The sequence below is a fragment of the Thunnus maccoyii genome, chromosome 3 (assembly GCF_910596095.1).
Source record: "Thunnus maccoyii chromosome 3, fThuMac1.1, whole genome shotgun sequence".
NCBI classification, from domain to species: domain Eukaryota; kingdom Metazoa; phylum Chordata; class Actinopteri; order Scombriformes; family Scombridae; genus Thunnus; species Thunnus maccoyii.
In genome coordinates this window covers 22,317,934-22,331,115 of record NC_056535.1, presented here as the reverse complement: position 1 = coordinate 22,331,115, position 13,182 = coordinate 22,317,934, and the positions used below count along the sequence as shown (strand labels likewise).

At 37.9% G+C, this 13,182-nt stretch overlaps 1 protein-coding gene across 1 annotated transcript in view; it reads right to left on the bottom strand.

Annotated features, from left to right (window-relative positions):
- col2a1b (collagen, type II, alpha 1b) overlaps nucleotides 1-13,182 on the bottom strand; it is a 53,922-nt gene that overhangs the window by 6,893 nt on the left and 33,847 nt on the right. The window contains exons 34-45 of the mRNA XM_042407091.1: nucleotides 12,379-12,486; nucleotides 12,223-12,276; nucleotides 12,053-12,106; nucleotides 11,756-11,809; nucleotides 11,336-11,389; nucleotides 9,181-9,288; nucleotides 8,760-8,813; nucleotides 8,537-8,590; nucleotides 7,621-7,782; nucleotides 3,131-3,238; nucleotides 624-731; nucleotides 257-310 (exon numbers count right to left, since the gene is read on the bottom strand). Of these exons, the coding sequence (XP_042263025.1) occupies nucleotides 257-310; nucleotides 624-731; nucleotides 3,131-3,238; nucleotides 7,621-7,782; nucleotides 8,537-8,590; nucleotides 8,760-8,813; nucleotides 9,181-9,288; nucleotides 11,336-11,389; nucleotides 11,756-11,809; nucleotides 12,053-12,106; nucleotides 12,223-12,276; nucleotides 12,379-12,486 (972 nt within the window). The remainder of the gene's footprint in view (nucleotides 1-256; nucleotides 311-623; nucleotides 732-3,130; nucleotides 3,239-7,620; nucleotides 7,783-8,536; nucleotides 8,591-8,759; nucleotides 8,814-9,180; nucleotides 9,289-11,335; nucleotides 11,390-11,755; nucleotides 11,810-12,052; nucleotides 12,107-12,222; nucleotides 12,277-12,378; nucleotides 12,487-13,182) is intronic.

Below are 13,182 nucleotides of genomic sequence, written 5' to 3'. Positions count from 1 at the left end.
CACATCATGTCTAACAAAGTCGCTTGTAAAACATCATGAAGAATAATCATAAAACATAATCCTTAACCTGAACAATAGCATACTTGATAAAGGAGCCTTGAATAAACAGGTAAAGCAATTTGTAATTACAGCCGCATCCTTCAGCACTGAGGACTGAAATAGGTCACCTGAGCACAACAGACACAACACAACAGACACATTCACCTACTGTTGTGTATCTCTTTTATTCTATTTTAAAGGATTCTGTATTTCTCACCTTGACTCCAGGAGAACCATCTCTACCAGGAGGTCCATCAGATCCGGGGTTGCCCTGTCAGACAGAAAGATTTAATGTTAGATGTTTATATGGATTAGATGTCAATAGCATACACCTCCACCAAGCAGGATGTCCAATTGAATACTGACCAGCTTTATAATGAACCCAACAAAACTCATTAATAATTATGTGTAAACACAAAGCAAATAGATACATGACGAAAATAGCAGTGAAATTTAACGGACTTGGCCTCCAGACCAAAATTCTGCAATTTCAGTAATTGAATATAAAGAGTTAAGAGCCACTGGACTAAATATAAGCTGGCAGACGTATACAAAAACATGCCGTGTGTTGGCCATTTTCTGACCTCTCTGCCAGGCTCTCCTGCTGGTCCAGTAAGTCCAGGTGGTCCAACAGGTCCAGGGGGTCCACGGTCTCCGGGGCCACCAGAAGCTCCTTGTTTTCCTGGCTCACCCTGAGAGGAGAGGACTCATTACTACACAAGTGACACCATGAATTACCTAGACATACAATTCATCATGTGACACTTATGTAATGATATATTCACTCTAATGTCCCAGTGAATCGTTGTTTTTGGAGACATTCCAGTGAACACAGATGGGCTTAGATCACTATCAATCCACACTATTGCCTGATAATAGCCTCTAAATTTGTATGCAGGTAAGTCTTCAGATGGAAATGAGGACATTATCTGATTATCATTTATTCAACAAGCTTCTTTGGTGGCATTCTGTTAAATCAGCAGTGAAACCTGCTTAATCCTGCCTTTAAGACCTGCTAACATAACTGTAGTGACAGCATGAAAATCTGATGGTCGACATCTATTTCAGAGGTTTTTCCCATGATGACAACCATAAAATTAATTTTAAAAACATAAATTTTGAAAACTCAGCTGCAAAATTCAAGTCTGAAAACAAACGCTCTGGAGCTGAATTAAACCAGTCACATACTCTAAGGTACTGGATCAATCAGCAAAGATGCTTTGACCTTGTTAACAGCTATTAAACTAGGCATTGTGGCTATAAAATGCAGCATGTTTTTCTGAATGCTTGGCCTATTAATGTCCTTAAATTTATTTAGAAGCTGGTTTTGGTCAATAATTTTAAAGAAGTTTCTACAGAAGTTTTTTACATCAGTGAAAAAGCATCACCTGCGCACTGACTCCAAACCACAACATTTATTTAAATGTACAACATTTTGATCCCAGTCGGATCAACACATAGGCTGCAACTAAGGATTCTTTTCATTATCGATCAATCTGTAGATTATTTTCTCAATTAATCAATTAGTTGTTCGGTCATCAAAATGTCTGATGTCTTCAATTGTCTCTTTTTGTCCCGACAAACAGTCTGCAACCTAAAGATATTTAGTTTAGAGAACATTTTTTGAAATTTTCTCTCAAAAAATGACTCAAAACAATTCCTTGATTATCAAAATAGTTGGCTATTCATTTTCTGACGATCAACTAATTGATTAATCGTTTCTGCTCTAATACAATGCATATAATATGAAATGCAAATAAGAAGTTTGAACATTAGAAGCAAAGAAACAATTGCAGCACTGTGAATGGTGTGTTCATCCAGCCAGGTGTATAGTAAGAGGGGTTCATGTTGATGTCCTAGTAAAGGACGTTACCGACTTGAAACATACAATGTGTGACCTGAAAACTATCAGATGGCCAGGCTGAAAATATAATTAAATGTTTTCTGTATTTGAATGAAAATAGGTCAAATTTAGACTATACAGTATAACAAAATATTGACAAAGAGCAGCTTCAATCAAGAAATACTGGTTTCAGTAAAGCTGTTAAAACTCATGTGCTGCCCTCATAGAGACCACACTTGAGGAAAACTACAGGATGTCACAGAAAACTGTATCTGCTGTTGAGACTTTCGTGACGCATATTCTCTGCTTGAAACATTCCTTGCTGAGTTTGGCATCGCTGCTGCTTTCTTGGCATCCCTTTCATGCATATTGATGAATAATTAAATGGTAAGGACATGCCCAATGAGATGTTGTATGTAGGGGACCTGGCTCATGTCACAGATCAAATAGTGTGAGATGAAAGCAGGGGAGCCTTCCTGTCACATGTCGTACTGTACATCACATGGAATCAAATGGAGAAAAGCCTTGGCTCATGTGAGATCCTGATTTGATTGTGATCCGATTAGGACACGGCAGAATGACAGTCCAGAAGCTGCCAATATTCTCTTGTACTTTTGTGTGCACTGAGTGACAAAACATTAGGTATTATGCAATGAAGGCAGATTCATGAATACTTATTTTATTAACAGCCTGTTTTGTTATTTAAGGTTTACAAACATTATTTTACTGGAAGCTGTGAAAGAGAAACATCTCATGTTGGAAAGGTGTAGCAGGAAACTGAACTCCATGCTTTACTAATCCTCCCTTTCGCAAAGAGATATACCATATAACGTTGCACTAAGAGTCATACTACCAATCTGAGATTTATTTCAGTGCATTTATACAAGTGCTGATATGATGCATTGATTGAAAGAAGATTAATAGACAACAATTTCGACTAATTACCTATGAAGCAAAAATGCCAATGATTTTCTTGCTCAAGCTTTTCAAAAGTGAGCATTGGCTGTTCCCCTTAGTGTAATGAAATTAGAAATTCAACATATTTTGGTTTTGGACTGCAATTTAAAGACACCTTTGACTCTGTGAAACTAGGGTGGGCATTTTTCTTTATTTTCTGACATTTCATGGACTAAATAATTAATTAAAAATAGATAAACCAACAGATTAATCGATGGTGAAAATAATAATTAGTTGCAGCCCTAATGTGTGAATTATATCATTTGATTAGGTGATGATTGAGATACTTACAGAAGGTCCAGGCAGACCGGGGAAACCTCTCTCACCACGCTGTCCAGGTAGACCCACAATACCGCGTGTGCCAGCCAAACCCTGAGGACCTGAAGGACCTGGGGGACCCTGAGAGGAGAAAAAAAAGAGGCTGAAAACAAAAATAATGTGTGCTAAATATATCAATAGTCAAGATTGTATCATTCGGTAGTGTTTAATAATTGTTGTTTTTTCATTTTTTAATTAATGAAATAATCTTTTACTTTTAGACTCAATATAGAACAGAAATAACTCACATAGCCCCCATAATCAGAACCAAAAAAATGAAATTAAAAAGCGAGTTGAAGTTAAATAAATAAAAACTTGAGTAATTACAGGTGGATTTTTTTTACCTTTGGACAGAGCAAGGCTAGCTGTTTCCCCCCATTTCCAGTCTTTATGCTAAGCTAAGCTAATCAGCTGCTGGCTCCAACTTTCACTGTAGTGTTATCGGTTTTCTCATCTAACTCTCAGCAAGAAAGCAAATATGAGTATTTCCCTAAATGTTTAACTATTTCTTTAAATAGTGCTTATCATCAGTACAGTATTTAATACAAAAGGAACAACCATTTCTTAGGTCAGCAAGTGTTATTCTTTGTTGACACGTACTTAATACAACACAATATAAAGCTAGCCATCTTTATGGTCGTGTTTCAGTAAGTTTGATTCTATGCTATTCTGTTTCAGTCATTCTCTTTCTTTACTTTTGCAAAGATTTCTGATTTATATCTTTTGTCATTTTGTTCCACCTAGGATTTTACAGCTCCCAACTGCAGCATCACAGATGAAAATCGATCTCTCCATCACCTCCCTCTGGTCCACTTTCATCGACACCACCCCAGTCCAATCTGCCACACGGTGAAAGCTCTCTTAACCCTTGCTCACAATAAACGCCTGACTTGAAGTGACACCTGAGACGCACAACTGAGGTGACACAGATTTTGATGTGTTGCACAGTTCAAGATTTCATACATGTAATCTATAGGTGGGAAAGGTCTTGACTTGACATTGCAGCTATTTTTCTGTTTGAGTATGCAATCATCTGTAATATGTCATTATCTCGACGGGGCTTGTCATTATCTGATAATTGACTAACAGCCAATATACCAGTTATTATAAATCACAGGCCCTACAACCCTCCCTCCTACAGATCTGCCAATCATAAAGTTCTAAATCATATTCAGTGCCAGCCCAATTTAGCACCTCGCTCTCCTCCTTTGCCCATTAGCTTCAGCCTCCTTAATGTACGGTCATTAGGGAACAAAACATTTATTTGCAATGATTTTATTACTTCCTATAATTTTGACTTTTATGGTTACTGAGTCTTGATTGGCAATAGATGACACTGTGCCACTGGTTGATCCATCATCTAATCTTATTTAAACAAGTCTAGAGCCTCAGGGAGGGGAGGTGCGGTGGCAGTGTTTTATAAAAACTGCTTTAAATGCTCAATGATTGACTTCAGCATCTTTCTTTTAAAAGGTTCCTCGGAAACTTTGTGTATAATAGTATACAAACCACCAAAATCATCTGGTTTTATAAATGAAATTAATGAACTGCTCTCCATCATCATACCAAAATACAAAAATATCCCGATTTTAGGTGACTTTAACATCCATGTGTGCTGTCCTGACCATATTTTAGCCATGGATTTTTAACTTTTCTTGTGTTCTAACAGGGCCTACGCACAATAAGGGACATACTCTTGACCTGGTTTTGTATTATGGCATCATGATTAGTGACGTTGTATGCCAAGAAAGTGTGGTATCTGATCATAAGTGCCTTCTTTTTAATATGTATGTCCATAACACAGTCAATAATAATACAGACCTGTCCTATTCCTGCATTAATTCCACTTCAGTCGCTAAATTCTGTGACACTTTTACCTCCTCTGACATAGGTTTTGACTCTTCAGTGAGTATTAATGATGCCACTACTATTTTCACTTAAACATGTACTAATATTCTGGACACTGTGGCTCCCTTAAGAGCTAGAAAACCCAATACCACACCTCAGCCCTGGCTAACTAATGACATCAGATCTCTACAGCTGTTATTCTGAATGAAAATGGAGGAGTTCTAGACAGCCTGTAGACTTGCAGACTCTGAGGGATCTAATGAAGACCTTTAATCAAGCAGTGAAAATGGCCAGAGAAGAGTATGATAATTACTTCATTAATAAACATAGATCTAACCCCAGACTCCTCTTCAACGTTGTGAGTCACACATCAAGTCCACCCCCTGCTGTTATTGAACCATCAACTGACAAATGTGAATCGTTTTGATCTTTTTTTCTCTGACAAAATCAAAAACATAAGAAACAACATTTAATTTGTTGTCACTGAACCCTCTCCTCCTAGCTTCAACTGTACTTTAACTTCCTTTGATAAACTAACAATTGAAAATGAAACTGAGACCACTGCCAAAATGAAGAACTCTACCTTTGATTCATTCCTACCCATTTCCTTAAAGAAGCCCTTGTCATAACCTGTCAATTTCTGGATTCATTCAAATCTTTACTCTCCTCTGGTCTTGTTCCTGATTGTTTTAAAACAGCAGTAGTACAACCTCTCCTTAAAAACCCACACTAAAGCCAGATACTCTTAATCATTTCCGGCCAATCTCAAAACTGCCATTCTTTGCAAAAGTCAGATAAATTCTTTCACGAATGGTAATGGTCTCTTTGAGGTATTTCAGTCGGGTTTAAGGGCAGATTATAGCACAGAAAATGCACTCCTTAGCAGCTAACTCTGGTCAACACACTGTATTACTCCTGTTGGATGTGTCTGCAGGTTTTGACACTGTTGATCATAATATTTTAATTGAAGTCTTGAAAATTGGGTGGGCATTTCAGGTTTTAGATTGGTTCTGTTCTTATCTTTCAGGAAGGTCATTCTGTGTGCAAACTATCAATCAGCACATGGAGTTCCGCAGGGATCCGTTCTTGGGCCCTTTTTCCATTTACATGCTACCACTTGGTCATATTATTAAAAAACACAAAATCAGTTATCATTTCTAAGCTGATGATACACAATTATATCTCTCCTTTGACACTGATGACACCAATCATTTAAACAACCTCCACACATGCATTGCAGATATCAATAACTAGATGGCATCAAATTGTCTGCAGTTAAACTTAGAATTTAGAAACAGTAATTCATGCATTAATTTCATCCCAGTTAGATTACTGCAATGCACTATTCTCATGCCCCACACAACAAAACCTCATTAAACTTCAGCTGATTCAAATTGCTGCAGCCAGACTCATAACCAGGTCCAACAGGAGAGAACACATCACATCGCTTTTATAATCCCTTCAACCCAGTCCATCTTGGAGTGGATTTTAAAATTTTAGTGATCACTTTTAAGGCTCATAGAGGGTTAGCTCCAGAATATATGGCATATCTCCTGACCTCCTATGAGCCTTAATGCAACCTGAGATCCTCTGGTGGGTCAGGTTCCTGGCCATTCCTTGGTCAAACCTTAAAACTAAAGGTGACCGGGCCTTTTCTGCTTGGGCTCTTCAGTTGTGGAATGACCTGCTGGAGGAAATCAGGGAGGCTAACACATTGTCTTCTTTTAAGTCACTTTTAAAAACTCACTGATTTGGACTTGCTTTTTATTGATTTTACTGTTTGTTTTATTATCTTTTGTTGTATTTTATCATAATATGTTATTACCTGTTTGCTTATTGTCTTTTTAAATTGTATGTATAGCACTTTGTAACTTGTTTTGAAAAGCGCTATATAAAGGTATTATTATTATTTGTTTATGATGGGTGTGTGTGTAGTGCTGAGTGTAGGCAAGGTAAAAGACCGGGGTCCTGTCATTAGTCTGTCACTGGGCTTGCGCTGCCCTGTGCTGTCATATGTCTTGGTCTGCTATTACAGTCACTGATGGACACTGACAGCTCTGTGTATTAATGGAGTGTGTGCTCGGCTGCTGTCCATTACTGATGAAATTGGCTCTTTGGGCTGACAGAGCTTCGTAAAAGTTGACAAAAACATAGAAAACCAACACATTTAATCATTTTCTTCTCTCTATAACAAACGCCTGTGTTCACCTTGACAGTTTTCAAGGTGATGTGTGCAGTTTGGAGAGAAATTCTTCTTAGAAGAAGAAGAAAGAAGAAGTACTTTATTGATCCCCATGGGGAAATTGATATTCTGCATTTGACCTATCCTATACACACACACTAGGAGCAGTGGGCAGCCACCATGCAGCACCTGGGGACCAACTCCAGTTCTTTTGCCAGTGCCTTGGTCAGGGGCACTGACAAGAGTATCAACCTTAACATATAAATAGAAATAGAGAAGAGAGAAAGAGAGAGTGGCTAAATATGTGTGTGTGTGGATGTTCAGGACTGGAGTGGTATTTCAGCACCACAAGGTCAAGAAGTCACAGATTATGTAGAAACCCAACAGTGTCTTGAGTATATGAAGGGATACGATAAAAGCATGACAAACTCACAGGGGGACCGTCCTCTCCAGCATCTCCCTTCTCTCCCGAAGTCCCAGCTGGACCGCGAAGCCCAGCGTCACCCTGTCTGCCTGGGGGTCCACCGTCTCCCCTCACACCCTTAGGTCCGTCTTTACCAGGAGGGCCGGCAGGACCAGCAGGTCCAGGATTACCCTAGGATATGCATGGAGGATTGCAATGCATACATTAAATGAAATCACATACATGGAATAACATTACAAACACATTTAATTTCTACCACATACAAGCACCCATATAAATTCAAACATCATGATCGCAAAGACTGGGTTTATTGAAACAACGACATGTCACACAGAGGTTAAGTTTTTTATTATTTTGATTATTTTGAGTATGTGCCTCTTTAAATAATCGCTAACAACACATATCTCCTATTTGCACTCTTACAGTATCAGACTTTTTCTGACAATATGCACTTCCTCTTAGCGAGTCTGTAAAAATATTCCAAACAAGCTACAATTCCTACTGTGTCTGACAAGCTGCTTTGGTAGTGCGTAGGCACTGCAACAGCAACAGCGGGTGTTTAACAGGTGCAAATTAAAAAGGCTTCTGATGTGACAATAAGTCAGGTGACATTTAGAAAAACATTCCTGTATCTGTTCTGCTGCATCTGGTACGTGCTTTTGAAAAATAAATCAAGCCCAGTTTCCTCCTCCTCCCCTGTACCCAATTTCACAGTGACATGATCAATGAATCTAACTGGGCCTTCATTTTTCATCTTTCTCATATTACCTGTAATTATTTAACAGTTAATTTATTGCAGAAGTCTATGTAAACGATGTATCAATATTATAAATTGTTTTTTTGGTAAATGTAATTGGTAATGTTCATTTTACATGAGAACTCAGCGGGATGAATGAAGGTTGAGATACCAGGAGATTGAACTTACATTGGGACCAGGGGGTCCGACACGGCCAGCAGCACCAGGGAAACCAGTGGCGCCCTGAGAGAGAGTGGGTAGATTAAGTTAGACAATGCCATAAAATAGTCAATCAAAATGATGGTTTCTGCATGTGCTACTGTACAGCAAAAGTAAAATGACAAAATATTTCAAATGAATTGAAAGTGAGAAACTTTGCAAAAGAAAAATGCATTTTCAAAAGGTCACTTACAGGAGGTCCCTGAGCACCACGAGCACCTTTAGGTCCAGAAACACCTGTAGGACCCTGCAACAGAAAACATTATGTACCTCAGTGTCTGATAGCTGTGATATGTTTTATGGAAGAAAATATAAGCTTATTTAAAACACTGTCAGTTGCTTTGCCTGGTGTGGCACAATCAGTGAAAAGGAGAGCTTTCACTCTGGCTTGATGTTAACCCTACCACAAACATTTAACATGTGCACTCATACATGTTTTGTCTCATAAGAAATGCTGAGTGTCTATTGAACTGTTATGCAATGTTCAAAACTTCAATAGGCTGCAAACATCCAAGGTTTTGGTATAAACCCTCATGTTTTAAGGTTAAGGCAAAGCTAGAGAAAATGACTGTTTTATTCAGCAGCAGAGTAAAAGAGCCTAGAGAGATACTCACGGCAGGTCCAGGGGCACCAGATGGTCCTTGGGGTCCAGGGGCACCAGCATCACCCTTCTGTCCAGATTCTCCCTGCTCTCCCTTGGCTCCAGGTTGACCATCAGCACCCTGGTGGAAAAAACAGAAACAGTTATTAAATATGTTAGACATAAACAACAACAAATGAAGCTTAAGTAAAAGTTAAATGAGGAAGATATTTTATCTATCTCTGTATATAAACAGACATGGAATGTTTAAAGCAAGACCATGTAACTTTTGAAAGAAGAAATTACATCTTGTTTCTGTTACAAATGAAATGTTGAATTAACAAGGCATAAAACAAACCCTTGCTCATTTTAATACACTCAAAGTTTTTGCAGATACAGCCTTTCCTTGGTCTGGTTTGACCATTAGCTTATGGTGGCTAATGTTAGCAAACTTAAATGAAAATAAATGATATCGCTGAGTCAGTTGACTAACTTTATGACTCTTCTCTATTAGTGCTATTGTCATGCTATATTTTAGCATTTAGCATTATCATGTCACTTGTTGCCAGAGTGGCAGGTGTTCACCAAAAGTTTGACTGAAGATTTGATTTAAAGTAGTAGCAAGTGTGCAATTTACTTCAGAAGGAATTTACATAAAAATTTACATAAAAATGAAAGAAAAGATCTTTTTTTTCACCTTTCCTCTTCTTTTCATTATTGTTTTCACAGAAAACTTGATTGGGATTGTTATTGCTTCAGTAACAATTACAAGTCTAGAGGTGTGAAGTTGGATTTCAATGTATCAAATAAGAGATGCTAATAGAAACAGGGTACTTCATGCATCTTCCAACAAAAAGCAGTTGAATCAGGTGCTTCTCAGTTTGACACTACTGTCAAACCCAGTAGTATCGAAACATTAGTCTGTTTGCACAATTAAAGGCTGCAAATTAATCAGTGTGCTCCACTCCCTTATGTTTTTTGAAGAGCTGCTAATGTTTTTTGTGGCGTCTATTCTCAGTCTGTGTAGTGATAAGCTGTGATGTTACAGTCTGTGAGCTGTGAAGCAAAAAGTATTTTGACACCTTGTAGCGTTATTCATTCTGAAATAAATTCAATAATTAATCATAGTGCAACCCTTAAAAAAAACTCATTAAACTGTATTGACACAACAACATTGATGAAAATCCATTTGGAAGGATGCGCTTATTAAAAACATTTATTTATTTGATGTCTGCCCGGAGTCTCTGGGAGGAAATAAATGAATTAGTAATAAGAAGACTTCCTCCTGTCTGCACACTAATCTCTCCCCACAGAATAACACACAAGAAACAATACATGAGTCAAGATAAAAAAAGATTCACTCAGGCCTAAAATAGAGGTAAAAGCAATTAGATATCCAAGTCTTTCTAGACAGTAGTTAAAGAAAAGAGGTCTGACAAAGGAAAAGTTGCATCAGGTGATGTCTGTCATCACACAGCTCATGTCTTCTTTTGATAAAGAGGAACATGTCCGTTAAACTAGAATCTCATTTTCCAGGTAACTTAACATGCAGAGAGGGTTTATATCCTTTTTTATCATGTGAATAAAGGAGTCACAAAGCTCTTTAACTGGTAATTTTATTATCAAGGTGTTGAGGTTATAGTTGTATATTGTGTACCTATCTGTGCTATAATCCAATAATCATATATTTCTTTCATTGTCAGTTTTAGAGGAGTTACTAATTGCTGTGCTTGTTATTTTACTAATCAGCTTTGTATTACTAATTTTACACGGTTTGCTAAATTTTGTGTTTCAATTTATGTACATTATATTACATTTTAGTTGGAGTTGCACTAAACATACTGTGTGCATATTTAAAAAGCCAAGCTGTTGGCTTTATGCTGCAACTTATTTTCTGTCCTTCACATAAGGTCGCTTCAGATCGTTGGAGACATGTTTGACAATGAATCTCCTTTAAATCATCTATGAAAAATTCACTTACAGTAGCTCAGTGTAATCATAAATATTAATGACTGAATAGAAAAGCCACAAAGACAACTAAAGTATAACTTGATATTTAAATAAAGATTTATATATATATCATTTATATCAATATATAAATGTCATGACATTTAGTCTATGGCCCTGGGGTCATGTTATTCAGACTTCTGCAGAAATAAGAACTGGTCAGTGTTGTTTTTGTTACTTACAGGGGGTCCAGCAAATCCAGCAGGTCCAGGAGGTCCAGTCTCACCTCTGTCACCCTGAAAGAGGAAGGAAGAGAGGCAAGAATGAACTCAGAAAATAGTTTAAGGTTTATTTATTGATTGAAAGTGAAAGCAGTGGGTGATCTGCTGAAAAAGCTCCTGAACTCCAACATCAATACAGAAAACCTATTTTTAAAATATCTCTAAATCTTACAAAACGACTGTCTCTTAAGCAAAACCTGCTATTGAATAGAGAATTGAATTAGTGGATATCTTGAGGAATCCTCCCTCAAACCGAAGAAATCAGTTTTTGTACCACAAGCTGCTGTACCTGCATTAAATTAATAATCTGAACTTTTTTTACACAGATAATGGCATCACATTTTCAGGGTGAATCAACCTTGATTTAACAGTGACACTTACAGGAGCACCACGGGTACCAGGAGCACCAGAAGGACCAGCAGGTCCAGATTCACCCTATAAGAAAAGACAGCAGCTGCATCAGCAACACACATCGAGATATGAACAGTAAGTTCAGATATATACAGTTAATGACATTATGAACGGATTCCAAAGATGAATGCAAGGCCAAAGCAGGTATTTAAACATAGGATCATGATAGCTTCTATTTAAGATATGTTAAACAAAAATACCAACAAAAAACATTTCTGTGCCACTGTGCCAATAGTTAAAAGATTTTAAAAATGATATAGTGCTCACCTTCTCACCGTTGGGACCAGAAGGACCAGGAGGGCCAATGGGACCAGTGAGACCCTGTAACACAAAATGAGTTTTAAGACTTGAACAATTGTGACGCAATGAATTAGTATAACACTGACATCACTGACAATTAGCTGTCATGAAAAATAAAATGGAAGACAATCACTCACTCTGGCACCGTCTTTGCCGGAAGCACCTTCAGGTCCTTTCTCTCCAATGTCACCCTATGGGGGTTGACAGGGGTTTAGGCATAAAACTTGATACAAAGTACATACAATTCGACATATTAAATGTCTAAGTATTCAGTCTTTTATACTGTGGCTTACTCTGTCTCCTTTGGGTCCAGGAATGCCAGCACCTCCTCTCTCTCCAGGCATACCCTGCAGGCCGGGGGGTCCCTGAGCTCCTGGGGCACCAGCAGGTCCAATAGCTCCCTATTGTGGAGTAGAAATAAATGGAGAGAGGTTAGTGCAATGACAGCAGTGGATCGAGACACAGACAGAAAAGCTTCTTCAGGTCACTGCATATTGAATAACATACATACGTAAGCACCTGCTGCAGATGTGAGAAGGTGCCATATGTTTACCAATGCAATTGAGGGAACAAAGTAGTTCTTTTGTTTGTTTGTCATATTTTAGATTGCTTTTGCTTAGACTTTGGTTTTATTTAGATATGAGTCAGAAACACAAAAGGGTGCTGTCGCAGAGTGAGAATGCATCTACTTATTCAACAACAGAGACCCAAACACATCTTGTCTCTGCATGCTCTGTTCAAGGTTATCACATAATTGGGAAAACTTGAAAGAGCAGTGTGAAAACATTGTGGCCCACCTGAAACAGGTTGTTCACTCTCTGGATTAAAATAAAGTTTTACCAACTTTCCTGACCAAATCTTAAATACAAAAGTGTAAAATATAAAATGAAAAAACATCTGATTAATCAGTCAGTCAATGTTAGACATGAAAAATATCTCAAATTCCACATGTTCCTTTACTTTTAGATTCTTTAAGGTTTTGTCATAACACAGTCTCAGTTCTGAATATCAAAGCAGAGAAAATGGAAGCAAATACAAGCTTAGATTTTCTCAAAGTGGCTCCACCAGGCCCACTCCTGGTCAAAAGATGGCAGGCT